The sequence below is a fragment of the Carassius carassius genome, chromosome 24 (genome assembly GCF_963082965.1).
Source record: "Carassius carassius chromosome 24, fCarCar2.1, whole genome shotgun sequence".
Classification (NCBI taxonomy): domain Eukaryota; kingdom Metazoa; phylum Chordata; class Actinopteri; order Cypriniformes; family Cyprinidae; genus Carassius; species Carassius carassius.
In genome coordinates, this window is record NC_081778.1 from 16,587,928 (window position 1) to 16,604,489 (window position 16,562).

Here is a 16,562-nt window from a genome sequence, read left to right on the forward strand (position 1 = left end):
CAAAGCATGTGCACGATAATGCCGTGTGTTTCTGCATATGCATACCTCATAAGCATCAGGACATGTTATGAACGCTGTAAAACTATAATGAATCTCTTCCCAGAATCTGAGCAGCAGGTCTGGAGGTTCAGGCTTGAGTGGTTCTGCCGTTTTAAAGAGCGTCTCTGACTCCATGTTTAATCATAACCATAAATTTATAACAGCCATTTCAGTAACACACACCACAGCAGTAGCCATTTTCATCTAGTAGAGAAGCTTTTAACCGAACGTCTAACAACCGCAGATACATTCATTTAGTATGCGCAGTAATTCCACATTGACGATAATGAGAACGGCTGACTACAGCGAAGGTCTGTGTGTGTGTGTGTGTGTGTGTGTGTGTGTTTTTGGTTTTCTGAACCCCAAATGCATTCGGCTGTATCTTTTGGGTTTGTGTTCAAGGCATTTGAGTGATTCTGGATTTCAAACCAAAAGTCTGAGACCACTCATAAAACTGCCTCTTTTTTTTTTTTTGAATGCATTTTTTTTCTTAAAAAATTATATTAGCAGCATAGAAATTTTAAGTGGGAAGTTTAATTGAAAAATTGACATAAATTTGTCTTTGTATTTGGTATGGGGGTGTTCCATGATTTTAAGCAGTGCGCTCTGTTCATGTTTGTTTCAGATGGTTTTTAAATTATTTAAAATATCCTTTTCAAGGAAAGTTTAAATTAATTGCTCTCAAACGTGTGGTTTAATCAAGGAAAAAGTATATATACTGTATATATATATATATATATATATATATATATATATATATATATATATATATATATATATATATATTTCTTATATACAGTATATAAGGAGTATATATTTATAATTACTGTATTTCTAATTGAATTTAATATTTTTAAAAGGAATATCATGAATTGAAAATTCATAAATATCATAACACTTCTGGGGATGCACCACATGACATCTCATAACTTGTATTAAACCAACATGTTTGCATGTTGTTTGCACAATGACTTTAATTTTGCAAGTTTAAAAAATATGAATAAGCATTTTGCGGTTTAATGTTTATTTGTATTAATTTTAATAATTTAATATTTTTTATAATGATAACAATTATTATTATTTTTAAGAAATAAAAAAAATTATAATTTTAGTACAAAGTAAAACACACTCATAGAAATGTATTCAATGTATAGATTTTATTTATATTTTTCTTTTTCTATTTTCTTTTTTCAGCATGTCCATGACTAATTTGGCAGGCACATTTTTTAAATATTAATAAGCGGTTTTGCAGTTCAATATTTATTTGTATTAACTGTAATATTTTTTTTTTATAATAATAAATATATATATATATTTTTTTTAAATGACATTAATCTGAATGCAAAGATTAAGGCAAAGAAACAAACATGCTCATAGAAGTGTATTCAGTCAATGAATGAATTTTACGTAAATTTTAAGTGTATCTTTCAACAACAATAATAAAAAATGGCATCATGTCATTGACTCATGTCTCTCTGTTGATTTCATTACAGTGAAGCTGAAAACTCGATCCATGTTGTTAATCTAAAAGGAAACAATCCAATGGGAGACTCATTTACAGGTACTTCCTGTATTAAAGTCCAGTTTTTGTCTTGAAAGCACAACTCTTTAGTAGTTATCTCTTCTGTTTCATCCTGGAATGCTCTTGCTTGTACCAACACACACAGACAAACTACAACTTGAATTTAGATCGGACACACTGATCCCTTGTTTTCAGCTACAGGATTGAGCTTAAACAATTAAAAAGACAGACACATTGTTACGCTTTCTTTGAAGTGAACAATAGACACACACACACATACACACACACACACGAGCAGGATAGGGAAGGGTTTGTGAAGTTTGACACAATGGCTCTGTGCTGTGTATACACTCTCATGCTGGAACAATGCTCTATTGTCCAGGTCAGCACTGCTGTAATTTATGTAAGATATGTTCCCCCCTTTCTGTCTCTTCCTCTTTTTCCAACCCTCTTTCTGACCTTTGTTGTCCCACTCTTTCTTTTAAGGAGACTCTTTCCTCTTCTTCTACTTTCTCCCATTCGACCGTCATCCTTCATCCAGGAAGACCCCTGTGTCTGCAGACCCTCCAATGGTCAATGGTTTTCTTCGTTTACTTTGGGTTCCTACAGTATATTGATTCTCTTTCTATTCTTGGCTCCATCATGCTATTCCACTCTTTCAGATCAGGCACATTGATAGAAATATGGTAAACTTCCAAAGTTTTAAAAGCAACAGTAAAAATGGCTAAATAACAATAAATCACTGATCTAGCATTTAAAGCGGTTAGAGTTAAAACATACTAAATATCTGTATCCCACACACACACACATATACATATATATATATACCTTATAGCTTCAGGCTTTTTTCATTTTTTTTTCAACATAAATATTAATAAGAAAACAGTGTTCTTTTCTAACCCAAAAGGGGAAAATAAGGGAACTGAAAAGCTTTGGCCCGAAACCAAATCTATAAAAACAGGAAAACTGTCATGTAATTTTATGGCCACAGACCATCTTTCCTTCCTTTTTGGAGCCAAAAGAGGACAAGGGCAGAGCCAGAAAAAAGAAAAAAAAGGAGCATTTTCACTTATACTCTAATGAATATTCATATAAATCCTAAAAAGAATTATTAGATACACATGCAGATAAACAGAAAAGCGGGGACTTGTTCCTGCCTGCTAACCAGGGTAGTAATTTTTTTTTTTTTAAGTTGCTGTTAAAACATTATTTACTACACTGCACAAATTAAGCTGTATCGTAATTTAAGTTGTATTTAGTATAAATGCATCCGTTTCAAGGTTAAGCCGTCTGATTGACGTTTTTGTGTATGTTCTCCAGACGGCAGCTCACTTACAGCTATAGTAGTAATGGTGTCCAGGCAGGAATTCAAAGCCCAGGGAGAAGGGTGTGAAGCGCTGGATCTTTTCAGAGAATCTGACAGGACCGTAGGGAGCGTACGGCTGGTTACACTCCCATCTCTTAATGGCCTCTTTAGTCTCCACGCAGCCCCTGAACTGGGCCTCAGACACCAGGTAGAGAGCCAGAGTCTCCACAGGGTCGCTGGACGGGTGGTCGGCAGGATAGTGTGGACACAGTATATCCAGATAATCACTCAGATTGACCTGGACAGAGTAATCATCTCCTGTTAACCTGAGAGCAAGAGAGGCAGAGAGAGAGAGAAAGAGTGGTATATTAGAGGGTGTATTTCTATCATGAGAGAAATTCATTGCCACAATCATTAAAAATGGCATTTTTCCAAGTCCACAGAACAGATTTCAGATGCGTCAGCAAGATCTGCACTGAATCACACTCGCTTGGCCGCTCCGTGGAATATTTAGTGATCAGTCACTGCTGGGAAACAAATGCTTTAACGCGTCAGAAAATGAATTATACCAGATGATACAGATAGAGGGATGCAGCCAAATCTTGCAATTGTAAAGATGGGCAAGCTAAATTAAGCAAGTTTTCATGTTACTGGAGTGATATTTCACAATAACACTGAAAGGAAAGAAAACCCCTAAGGAATTCAGAAAGGTCAAAAGATTCACACAGCAGCAGATACAGACCATGGCTCTTAATAACAGCTTCATGCTAATTAGTGAGGGTTTCCTTCCTTCGCTTGCCACACACCCAAAGTCAAAAGTCAAGTTGCACTAATAGGGGAAGAATTAGCATAGAACGGCCCTTAGTGGCTTGGTAAATAAATTCACGCTTCCATTTGTTTACACACTGTTGATTTTAAAAGGAAGTGTGTACAAGACACCATCAATAAAATAAAAGCAAGAAGAGCGAGAACGAGAGACACAAAGAAAGAACAAAGAACAAAATAATAAAAATGAATAAAAAACATAAAAGTATTAAAAAAAAAGATGAAAGAGAGATATAAGTAGACAAAAATGAAAAAAAGAAAGAAAAACAAAAAAATAACAGACAAAGAATGACAATGAACAAAAATGAATAAATAAAAAGTATGAAAAGATTAACAAAAATAATGAGAGAGGAATATGGAAAAAAGACAGGTAGAAAATGACGAAAGAATGAAAGAAAAATATAGAGAGAAACATTTTAAGAAAAAAGATCTACAGAAAAAAGTATAGGAACAAAAAAAGGTGGACAGAATGACAGAAAAATTACAGAAAAGGAAAGCAAGTCAAAAAGATAGCAAGACAGACAGATGAAAAGTATGAATGACAGAAGAAAATAATGACAGAAATGAAGGAAGAACAAAAAAGAAAGAAAGCAAGAAAAACTAAAAATAGACAGAAAGAATGACATGCGAAAGAGCAAAAGAATGAATAAAGAAAAGAAAATATGACAGAGGGAAAGAACAAAAGAAGAGTAGGGAGAGAGAAAAATATAAAGAAAGAGAAAAGGAAGAAAAAAGACAGAAAAGGAAAGAAAGTGAGAAAGATAGCAAGACAGACAGATGAAAAGAAAGTATGAATGACAGAAGAAATTATAACAGAAATAAAGGAAAGAGGAAAGAAGGAAGGAAGGAAGGAAGGAAGGAAGGAAGGATTCCAAACAGGAAGAAAAAAAGAATGGAAAAAAGAAAAAGTTTGCAGTTCACAGGTACTTAAGAAGTGCAGCTCAACTACAAACCATGGAAGAGAGGTGAGGACGGAGAGAGAGAAGGGTTAGAGAGCGGAGAGACAGACACATGGAGGGAGGTAAAGAAAGGGTTCTGCTTTAATTAGTGGCCCTAGAGAGAGTTTGGTGGGAGACAGCAAGAAGACAAGATGGGTTTTAATTGGTCTTTCTTGACTGCGAACGTGCCTGTGTGCCAGAGAAGGAACGCGAGCGAGGGATGAGAGGAGGCCACAGAGGAGAAGAAGTACAGGATGTGAGAGCGAGGTGGCCGGTCCAGGTCTGTCACTGGGAGTCTTTTGTGAAGAAGCGGCAGAGGAAGTCTGAGAAAGAAAGAAGGGAGGGAGGAAGTGAGCAGAAGAATGAGGGGGGGGGGGTTATCCAGAGTTAAGTGGGTGGACAGAGAGAAGACAGAAAAAGGCTAATGAAAGACTGCAGACCAGAGAAAGAAAGAGCAAGGGAGTCAAACAGATGGAGTGCAGAGGGAGAAACAGAGAAACTTAGAGAGTAAACTAGGTATCTGACCCACAACTATGACCTAGTTAAAAAATTACCTCAATATTTTTGTTGTAAACTCATTACAGAACCAAGAAAATACAAGATGTGGTCTGGCTGAGGCCCTCCTTCCATTAGCTTTCATACTGAACCATCAACAGTGATTCAAGATGAAGATAAAGATCATCTCTTCATCAAACTATCATGTCATAGTCCATCCAAGATCCGACAGCAAATGTCATATTTACAAATATTGCAATCTTGGTCAGTGTTGAGACATTCATAAGTTGCTAATTAGCTGTCAAGCTAATGTAATTTTCATCAATCAGGCCCATCTGAAGGGACAATCATCCCATGTCGTGAGCGTTTACGGTGTCACAGTTGAATAAATGAACACTGGACCAGAGTAAATAGAGTTTGTTTGACCTTTTCTCTTGTTTTTTCAGGATTATACATTCAGAAACTAATCTGAAGATCAGTTTCATGTTTAATTTCATTAGTGATTGGTATTGGATATTTATTGGTTAAGGAATAAAGAGTCATTCATACCAAGGATGGCAACTATAACTATAGAAGTTTGAATAATTGTTCTAATTCGATTAGAATACTGAAATACATACCACAACTTTAATGATGAAACGATATTTGGTTGGAATCGTTTTAAGATTTTTTTTTTTCAGCAGATGAACGATAAAAACACTGACAGCCAATCAGATTCCATCCAGCTATTAAAGTGATAGTTCGTCCAAAAATTATTTAAAGAGTTTAAAGAGAATTTAAAGTGATCGATGACATAACTGCAGCACTCGCTTAAAATAAAAAAAACAATAAGGTCTGTTGGTGTGGATGCAAATATAGTCTTTTATTTTTCTTATTGTGAATGGGCCTATATGGAAGAGTAAAGATTTAGAGTGAAATATAAAATGGGTAATTGTGAGATAAGGATTAAAATAAAGTCAGATATGAGGAAAAAATGTCACAATTGCAAGATTAATAGTTGCATTTGTGAGATATGAAAACAATAGTGAGGTGCAATAGTTAGAAATGTTAGATACCTGCACATTTTTGATCTAAAAGTCAAGAAAATGTATTCAATGGCAATCTTACGGTCACAGGTTATCTGTGTTTTGTGTTCAGTTCTTTCTGTTGTTTATTGTGCCTTCATGTGCTATCGGAAACCACTTCTGAAGTTGTAATTATGAGTTTGTTGCATTCAAGTAATTTGTTATTGAATCATGGAGTACGGCCAATTCAGGATTTTATTCTTGCCTATTTCGTGGAGAAATCTTATTAAAATTAAAAATTTACTGAATTAGTGAATATTCAAAAGGTTTTGAATAAGAATGTAGCATCCCATCCATTAGTAATCATTTAAACATTCACCGCACTAGAAATTCAGCTTGCTGACAATTCTGAAATTTTGGTCAAATATATGCTGTTTAGGCTGTGTATAATATATAAAATAAGCATCAAATGGCTATTTATGTACATAAGTGTACATGACCGTAACAGCAAGAGTTCAAACCAACTTAAAAAAAAAAGAAAAAAAAAGAAATTCAAATCGAGGGGTAATGCACCGCAATTACTCAAAGTACACAAGTTTTTAGGATGAAGCCGCTGAAAAACCATCGAACTCTTAGATGGTTAAACCTTCTGGAGAAAAAGGTTAGCAAGACTAAATCGTGCAATTATAGCATCTGAGAACTGCAGCTGAACTTTGACAGTGTCAGACAACATTATGTTATAATATTCAAACTGCTATAATTCACAGACACCAATAATTATGTGTAGCTGAGCTTCCAATCTTAGCACACTCTCTTTACAGTGCGGCAGAGATGAAAGTGCAATAAACAAGTAAAGGAAATGTGTTTACGGGTCTGTCTCCTCCTCCACACAGCGACTCGAGCAATGACACAACCAGTGAGCTGATCAATAACTGTGACTGAGTATCGGTGCTCAATCTCCACGACAGGCCGAATCAATCAGGAGTCAGTCAAACGTAACTCAGACAAGGCCTTATGATCAACACCCTCGAGCTGCATAACACATCTCAATTAACACACCCACATACTTGCAAATACATGTACACAAGTAAATAAACTCTGTTATGAACTGTCAACTAAAATGAAGCATGTAGAACGACTTTCTTACACACGTGACTGAAAGCTGGCAGATCAACTCGTCCATTTACATATTACTTTACAGAGGGCAACTGAGAGTAAAAAGGTGAGGGAGTGAGAGGGAAAAAGAAGCTATAAGGGACAGGAGATATAAAGCAATCAGCAGAGAGAGGTTAAAGTGTCAGGCTTTGTCAGATAGTCTGAAAAATGAAAATGGCCTGAGTAATAGAGAACGAGTGGGAGGTGGGGAGGTGGGGTGCTAGGCCCTGTAAACTGTGGTAATCATGGTCATATTCAATGTGGCTGCTTCCCTTGAACTGAGATTTGCCGTGGACTTGGGCTTGACGTACTTCAATGGATGCATGAATAATGATGAAGAAAAAATCAGTTTACTGAAGAGGAATTCATGCAGATTCATGCACAGATTCATGCACTAGGGGCTGTCAATTGAATGTGTCAATTTTGTGTGATTTATTACAATTAAAACAATCCAACAATAAAAAAAAATTAAATATGGGAAATACAAAATACAGAAATGCATCCTGTGCAAAGTTTACCTCAGACGGACTAACAAACTAGATTAGAAAATGGTTTGCATAAATTGTATGTATAAATAATCTATTTACAAATAGAATTAAATATTAAAATCTAAAAATACAAACTAAAACAAACAACAATTATACTGTAAAATACTGAAATAATATAAATGAAAGAATCTGAATAAATGAATTTGGAAAGAAACGGGAATTAATAAATAAAAGCAAAATTTGAATCTATTTTATGTTTTCTTATGCAAGTCTTTTTAATTCTCATAAATTCAGGGCTTTTGACAGCAAATCTTGGCAATATATATTGCTATTTGCAGGTAATATGCTAAGGGATAGATCACCCAAAAAATGAAAAATCTATTTATCATACATTCATGTGTGACTTTGTCTTCTGTATGACATAAAATAAGATCACATTTGAGAAATTTCTCTGTATTTTTTGTTGATACAGTGGAAGTCTGTGGTAACCAAAACTGTTTGTCTACCAACTTAAATATAATCTTTTGTATTCTGCAGAAAAATGAAAGTCATACAGGTTTGGTGCGAAATTAGGGTGATAGTTATCATATCATTTCACAGAACCGTTACAAATACAAAAAAGGCACGAGATCTTAAATGATTAAATCATTAAATGATTAAATACAGACACAGTAGATTATCCTACAAGATCCATATAATGTCTACCACATATATTGTGTGTGATTAAATCCTGCAGTGCTGAAGCCAAACTGGAGTCATTATACCATTACAGCAGGCACTTCACGCTTTTAATAATAGAACATATTCATAGTAAAAAAAAAAAAAGGTTGTGTGGGAGTATACGCCTTAGCGCGAACATGAATGAAAATAGGGGCCGACCCTGCCAGCAGCACCTTTGATCCCTTTATAAAAGAGAATAATTAAAACACGAACAATTTCACCACGGCGGATGAATACAGAGCAGCTTCAACAAGGCACGCATACCAAGTGATCAACGCAATCTCGCTTCCGTCTTACTGTACACAGCAACATAATTGCTAAATGGACCTGATAATTGATCAACAAAGCCAGGCTATCCACAGAACAACATGAAAACATGCTGGGAAAGGAAAGGGAGTTGAGAGGGCTTGGGTCAGAGCAGGTGAGCTAATTGGCTCCTCGAGCTTCAGGACTGGTGAAGGTGGAAGTTGGGGGTCCTGATGGACTCGGCAGTGAAGGAAACTCATAAGAACTCTGAAGTCAAACAACAAGGAAAGGGCATATTTATGTAGAGCTGCCCTGAGGCGGCCAGCAGCAGGTTCATCTGAGGAGCTTTGATAAGAGATTGGAAAAAAATACATGAAGACAAGGACTTGGAAGTTTTTGAGAAGACAATATATAGTGAAGTCACAGGAACTGAAAGAAGGAGAGAAAGTTGTAGTTTTTTTGGAAAGATGAAGGATTTAGTTGAGGGGTTGAGACTCAAGGTGGGCTGGTATGCTCGGCCAAGCCGAACTCTTCCAGGCAGGACACCAGCATGGGAACAAGGGATGTGGAGCAAAGGAGGAGAGGAGCAGAAAGGGTAAAAAAAAAGAGACCTTGGCAACAGGCAAGGCATATGAGGGTAGTCGAGGGGGCTAGAGGGGTGAGAAAGAGAATGGGTGAGAGAAAACAAAAGAAAAAGAGAGTGTACTCATTCCCCAAAGGGGATCCAACGCTCCACTGCACTTTCAGTCAGTGGTTCATCCCTCCATCGCAGACAATAACATGAGGAAGAGCAAATTAGATGATTTAAATCAAAAAGAAATTTAGATATAAAAATAATAAGATTTTCCCATGCCTGGGCAATACAACAATGGGAAATTTTGTATACATTGTGATAGTGTTTGAAAGTTCATCTTTAAAAAAAGTATGCAAATTTTACTCACATCTCACAACTTATGCTAATGCTTTGTATATGTGTGTGAGCGTGCATCAAAAGTTTCTAATTACAACATGCTTAACAGTGTTGAGCATTGTCGGCTGAGCGCTGAATGCAATGACCAAAGCATTTAACTTAGTCAATGACACAAAGCCTGATTTATACTGGCCACAAAAATTATATTTAGAAGAACTCAAACTGAAATAGTTAGAGCAGATTTATAGTTCCCAGCATGCTTTGCTTCAGTTCAGTCTCTTTTATGCATTTTTACACAAGACTTGTGTAAGGGAAGATCTGTTTGTGCTTGCTGTTATGTTGAGACTTAAAAATAGTTTCTGTGGGTTATGCTGAAGAATAGAGCCTGTGGTTAAGTCGAACATGGACCAATCTTTATACTGCTTTGTTTAAAAGTAGTATTGACATTTGTTGATTGCATTGATAGTGTTTTATTGTATCAGCACATGTGCTTTCGGCAGCTAGTTAGCTAGCAGGAAAGAGAAGAGTCAGTTATTAAATTAAATGGTTTAAACCAATATGGTTAAGTTTCAGTAAGCATTCAGAACTATTGATTTTTAAACTTAAATGAAGTGATCGGTTTCCTCAATTAAAAACTCATTACAACTCACTGGGTTTTACAGTGCACAAAAGGAACAATTAACACCATATTTACTTAAAGGTACCAATATAAAAACAATATAAAAGTTGTATATAGTATGCAATGAATCTGATCTCTAAACTGTGTTTAAACATTTTTAGTTGTAATGAAAGATTTGCGTGTGTGTAGAACAAACTTGCGTGCTGACTGAAAAGTCCAGTGTTTTAAAAAGCGTCTTACTGCATGCACTGCAAAGACATTAATATCCCACGCATACCACTGTACTGTTTTTGATAATGATGGGGGCAGGTTAGAGAAAATAATCCCCTAAACCAACAGAAAATAGCATAAAAATAACTAGTGTAGCAGAACATCATTAGACTTGAGGCCAAATAGATTAAAAATGGAAAAATATTGAGATTTTTAGCTGTATTGCCCAGTGCTACGTTTTTTCTGGTCAATATAGATGGCAGGCTTTCATCCAGTCGCACCATCTTCCTCCCACTGCCTCCCCCATTTTAACTCAGAAATATTTCATGCGATGTGCATATGACCTGTATCAAAGTCGTCCTCATATTCACCATTAACCCTCAACCTTGCATGTTCTCTCTTTCGCCTTCTCTCCGCCAATCTCTTGCTCTCTTACTCTCCCCGGCTCTCATCAGGTCACGATAGTCTCTGGGGTTTGACAGCCACTCTGCAGATGCAGCCCTGTTAGAGCCTGTTTGAAAGAGGACTTCAAAACCAGTAAAACGGGGAAGAACTCAAAAATCACGCCACTGTGGAGCATTACATCACTGTAGGGTTAACACAGACACCAGGGATTCTCATCTCGCAGGTCTGTTCTGACGGTCGGTCACCAACACGAGCAGGGAGAAAAATGATGCAAAGTATCAAAATAAATATGCTGTTTTGAAGGAGAAAATGCTTTGGATGATGTCAAAGATTCAGATTTTCAAGTGTCACTTTTTGGAAGCAACTCAAATTCTGATGAAGCCAACATGGACAGGCTGCATGATATGCCCTTATTTTCCTAAAGTATGAGCACAAATACACAACAAATCAGATATGACCCAGACTACACGAATGCATGGCTTATGACAACCACAATGAGTTTTGTGAATTATTGGCTGCCGAAAGCATGATACCATTGAAATTAAATTCCATATAATGAACAATTTTGGTGTTGTGGTGGGTTCCAAATGATGTCCAATAAAAAATCTGGTCCTGAAGCAAAACCAGTTGAGCACCACTGCACCACAAGGTTCTAGACCAGCAAAATCACAGATGCGCTCATGAACCTAGCAATTTAAAAGTTAAGATTAATCACTTCTTTTCCATGATAAACAGGGTTATGGGGTCAGATATGCACACACTCACACATATTATACTCTACCATTTCAAAGGTTGGCGTCTGTATTTAATGTTTTTTAAATAAGCCTCTTATATTTAACAAAGTTGCATTTATTTGATCAAAAGTACAGTTATAAAGTCAATACTATATGGGATATTATTAAACAATTTAATATATTTAATATATTTTATATATATATACTTTAGTGTCACATGATCCTTCAGAAATGCTCATTTGGTGTTCAAGAAACATGTTTTTTATTATTATCAGTGTTAAAAAAAAGTTGTACTGCTGATAACTGATATATATATATTTTTTAGGATTATTTAATGGAAAGTTAAAAATAAATGTAAAGAATATCCTTGCTGAATAAAACTATTAAGTATTTTAAAAAAAACAAAGAAAATCTAGCCTTCCATATTGTTAAAATTAGAACGAGAATCTGACTGGCAAGTTTTTGTGATGCACAGCTACTTCTCAGTAGTGAATAAATCATTTAATAATTTTCCATAATTTGATTCAACAACAAAAATTGAGCGCGGCAAATTTGTATTTGCAAACAAATTATTTTCATAAACCAAATTACTCACGGTGCATATGCTCATTTTGGATTAGTAAACACTAAATACAAAGTAGTTATGCAGAGAAAAGCAGGAAGACTTTCAGGGACTGTGAAGGCAGCCATCCACAGCCTCCAAAACTGTCACATATCCAAAAACACATTCAGACTGCCTCACGAAATAAACCAACCCTGCCACAAATATGTCCTTCCCCTCTGCCCCATCCTGTGATAAACCCACCTAAGCTCCAGCATGTGGCGCATCCCCAAACCCCATGTTAGCCTCAGCGCTAGCCTAACAGCCGCTAAGCTCTTCATGCGGCTCTGATGTGTTCAACCGTTTCAGACCGTGTGTGTCTGTTCATTCAGCCATGTTGTGTCTAACCTGACTATTAAAGCTGTTCAGACAAACACCTACTTGGGCTCCCACTTTGGCCATCTGGTACCCCCCTATTTACCCCTTAATCTCATTTTCTACAACCATTTCCTGTTCACTGCTCTATATGACATTCTTGAAGTGGTAGTCTCAGCCTCCTTCAGGTCTCGTTTCCTCCCTCTCTTTCCTAAAAGTGAGCAGGATCCAAACCCTTTGTTAATGGATGTTATTCCAAAGTGTAGAGGAGGAAACAAGGGAACACGCGCACACACACAAAAACAAACAGGACTTCTGACCTTAAGCTTCCTTTCTGGTGCCAGCATTTGCGTGGCTCTTTCTATCTCTCCAAAGGCGCCAGGTGTGGGGCCACATGTGGTTAGGGGCTTAGTTTGTTTCCTGTGAGGTTATGGCTTTCCACACATGCTAAAAAACCTAGTGAGTTCACGCTAGGAATGTATTATTCATTTTTAGTGTGTGAGAGAACCGTGTTCCAGTTGAAAGAACAGCACCAACCCGTAGTTACCTTTGCGGGGACAGAACAAGGTTGTTCTGCAGGTGCAGCAATTCGTGATATTGATTTGAACATTTTTCAGGACAAGGCTTTTGTGGCATGGAAAGCTGTAACTACACCCCAGAAAATTAATTTCTATCGTTATGCTGAGGAGAACTTGACAAAGACTAACGCTTCTGACTGAGCTAAGCTGTATTCGTTTGTCCATGGCATTTTATAACAACTAACGCAGGGGAATTTCTTTTGGTCAGTGAAAAAGGGATTCTGGAAATGCCATATTTCTGGTTATTAATATGTTACGTGTTCCTATGTGTCCTAATGTGTTATGTGTACCTATGCATTTATAAATGTGGGTTTGTGTCTGGCAAAAGATCAGAGCTCATTTATAAACTTCAGATTAGAAAGTCTGATTAAAGAATAACAAACAAAAGCTTTATAAGAGATTAAAAAAAAACATTACAATGCATTTTTAATGTATTAACTTAAGATGAGTTGGAAATCAATATAAATTATTCTTAAATTAATAACAATTTCATTATGTTGCATCCCAAGGAAGGACTAAAAACAAAACTGCATAAAGTTGTGTGAAAGCTAATTTTTTATATTAAATATTTTCTAGAAAATATTTTAATAATTTGCTTTAGCACAGCCAATAATTTATTAATTCTGTTATCACACTATATTATTCTTAGATTTATAAATTAGTCTTTTTGCATTAAATTATATTTTAATATTTTAGGAAGGGAGTCCCTCACAGGACCATCTTCATACATTTTATGGCCATCAGGAGGTTTATTTATTTTTTGTACATTTATTTTTTTCAGTCATGAAATGTTTACAAGATTTTAATCATAATTTCTTTGTGAAAACGTTCATATACAAGCTTTACACTCAGATAACCATGTATGCAGGATTCACAAACGAGACCCATTGCCCCTTAATTCAATTCATTAATTCGTTCATTAGGCTTGTTCGTTCATCCATTCAAGCTAATACATTACGCACAGATGCTAAAGATTGACCTACATGCTCCTGTTAATCACCATGCAGCGGTGTAACGTGTGCAAAAAACCTGTTTCTGTGCTCTGAGAAGCTAAGGCTTGCTTGGAGCACGGAGCTTGGCTGCTCCTCTGCAAAGCTGCAGGAGATAGGTTTGTAAAGTCTTCTAAAAAGGAATGCACCGTGTGTATGTGTATGAAAGAGGGGGGTGTTTAGCATTTAGCAAGGCACCAAGACTTTGCCAAGTCTTTTTGTGCCCCCTGTTTTCAAATGCGTTTATCACTGGGCAACGGTGCGGCCCGGGGCTCTTGAGGCCAGAGCTCAAACAGAGAGCCGGGTCTATTTTCTGCCTGTTAGCACAGCGCCCCGTTCACCAAGAGTCAGCAGGACCCACAGCTCTACAAAGAACAGGAGGGGATGACTTTAGCATGCGGTGTGTGTGTGTGTGTGTGTGTGTGCATAAGTCAGGATCTGAAAGAAGAAGATTAGCAAATGGCCTTCTCAGCCTCTATGCGAACCTGTGCTGATGCTCTACTATTGAAGTGGACACTGGCTGCTTTTCTTGCTGAATAAAGATAAAGCTAATACCTACATAAAAAAATAGCTTTTCAGTGAATAACCCCAAGCATTTTAAAAGCTCTTTTATAGTCTTTTTTCACCCATTTAACACCATGAAAGAAACTTAGTACCTACTTCAGGCTGTGAAAGAAACCCCAAGAGCGCAAAAAAAAAAAAAAAATGAATGAGAATTTTGTTCATTATAAACTAATAAAACACCAACGGAGTGCAAAAGAGCCACAATTAGAGAGAGCAATTTTGGAAACTGTGCAAAGGGATTGTTCACCCAAAAATGACAATCCATACACCTTTTATCATTTACTGACCTCTCATGGCACTTTCTTTCTTCTTCAGAACACATAAGGTTATATTTTGAAGAACTGTTATTGCACACAGGAAGTCAATGGGGTCCAAAACAAAATCACAGTGCAGTCCAAAACCAAACTACATTGGACCCTATTAACTTGAGTTGTATTAAATCAAATAAAATCAATAATAATTATAACAACAATAATAATTCTTACAGTGATATGGGAGTCCACAGAAGTTTGAGAACATTTTTAAGGCTGTCAAAATTACTGTCAAGTTATGGCCTGTTTCATTTCCCCCCATAACTTCTTTCAAAATGCTGCACAACAGATGTTTAATGTTAAAATTAAAACATGGGTGAAACAGGATATTCCGATGTATTCCTTAAAAAATTGTGTTTAACCTGTATAACTGTTATTATTACTTTGAGAAGTACATTCTACTGTACAACATAACGTCAGAATTTCTTGAAGTTAAATGGAACTTATTTTGTAGGTTTCTGTGTATATTATTTATTTATTATTTATTTATGAAATGATGAAAAGCAGGTGAAGTGAACTAGAGCAGCTCAGTTGTGAAATGTCATCATACAGTGAGACACCACGAGCGTCACACGAGCTTGAGTGTGTATAGTAGACAAAAGTCATTCACACAGGGACATACAGACTTCATATTTAAGAAACAGCTTCTTTCCTCTTTAATAGTCACATACACTAGTTCATGTTGCAATTTGACACTTGACTTTTGATTTATTCATCCAAATTGCCAAATGCCATGATACAGTACGTGTAATACAGTTAATTCAATTTTTACGACTTTATGATTCTGCAATTCCATCCATGTTTTTTGCATTGCCCTACGTGTTAGGTGTTGTATTGGCTATAACGGTCACATGAACATCTCTGAATCTGTGCTTGTGGGTGTCCAGGGGGTATGTAAGGCCAGAGATGCAGTGGTCTGGGAGTCAGCCAATCTGGAGCCGGGCGCTACGCCAGCCCCTCTCCGCCCCACCCTTTCCTCCATCGCCACTTCCAAACCTCAGACTAATGATGGTTCTGGCTGTTTTAAAAACCTTTTGCATTCGCTTAAATACAACTTCCTCCTTTAGCTACCGTACATTCGACGGTGCCTTTCCTCGGAGGGTCATTAAAAGGCCGGGAAATATGACCAAAGGAATGAAAAAAGGAAAGCACACACAATGGAAAGTGCGTTTGGAGACAGGTGTCTGCCTGTACAGTAGGATTGGCGTAAGGGGCCGCTGTAGAGGTCTGCTGTGCACGTGCCCCTCTCTGATCTGCAGACCCAGCTGACTTTGGTAAGTGGGTTAGGGCGAGCAGCCACCAGAGTTACATGCTCCAGTGTTCAACCCCGCTCTGCACTGAAAAGGGCGCCTGCTAAGCAAATAAGCAATAACGATAAATCTGAGCTGGCTTTGGGCATCCATCATTGCGAAAGTGGGTCACAGTTTTGATAGGCTAGGAACCCTTGGCTCTTTCTGCCTCTCTTTACCACACACATCCCTCCTCTCTTGCTCTCTCCTCCTTTTTTAATCACTGCTTGTTCCGGCTCTTTTCATTACCTGGTCCATTTCCTCTTTAGCCATCCACCTGTAAAGAAGACTTCTTTGTT

At 36.9% G+C, this 16,562-nt stretch overlaps 2 protein-coding genes across 2 annotated transcripts in view; one reads left to right on the plus strand and one right to left on the minus strand.

Moving 5' to 3' along the window:
• LOC132102989 (ephrin-A4-like) overlaps window positions 1-16,562 on the minus strand; it is a 44,868-nt gene that overhangs the window by 9,121 nt on the left and 19,185 nt on the right. The window contains exon 2 of the mRNA XM_059507764.1: window positions 2,898-3,193. Within this exon, the coding sequence (XP_059363747.1) occupies window positions 2,898-3,193 (296 nt within the window). The remainder of the gene's footprint in view (window positions 1-2,897; window positions 3,194-16,562) is intronic.
• Window positions 1,230-16,562, plus strand: part of LOC132102990 (protein S100-A1-like) — a 207,260-nt gene continuing 191,927 nt past the window's right edge. The window contains exon 1 of the mRNA XM_059507766.1: window positions 1,230-1,234. The gene's annotated coding sequence lies outside the window, so the exon portion shown is untranslated. The remainder of the gene's footprint in view (window positions 1,235-16,562) is intronic.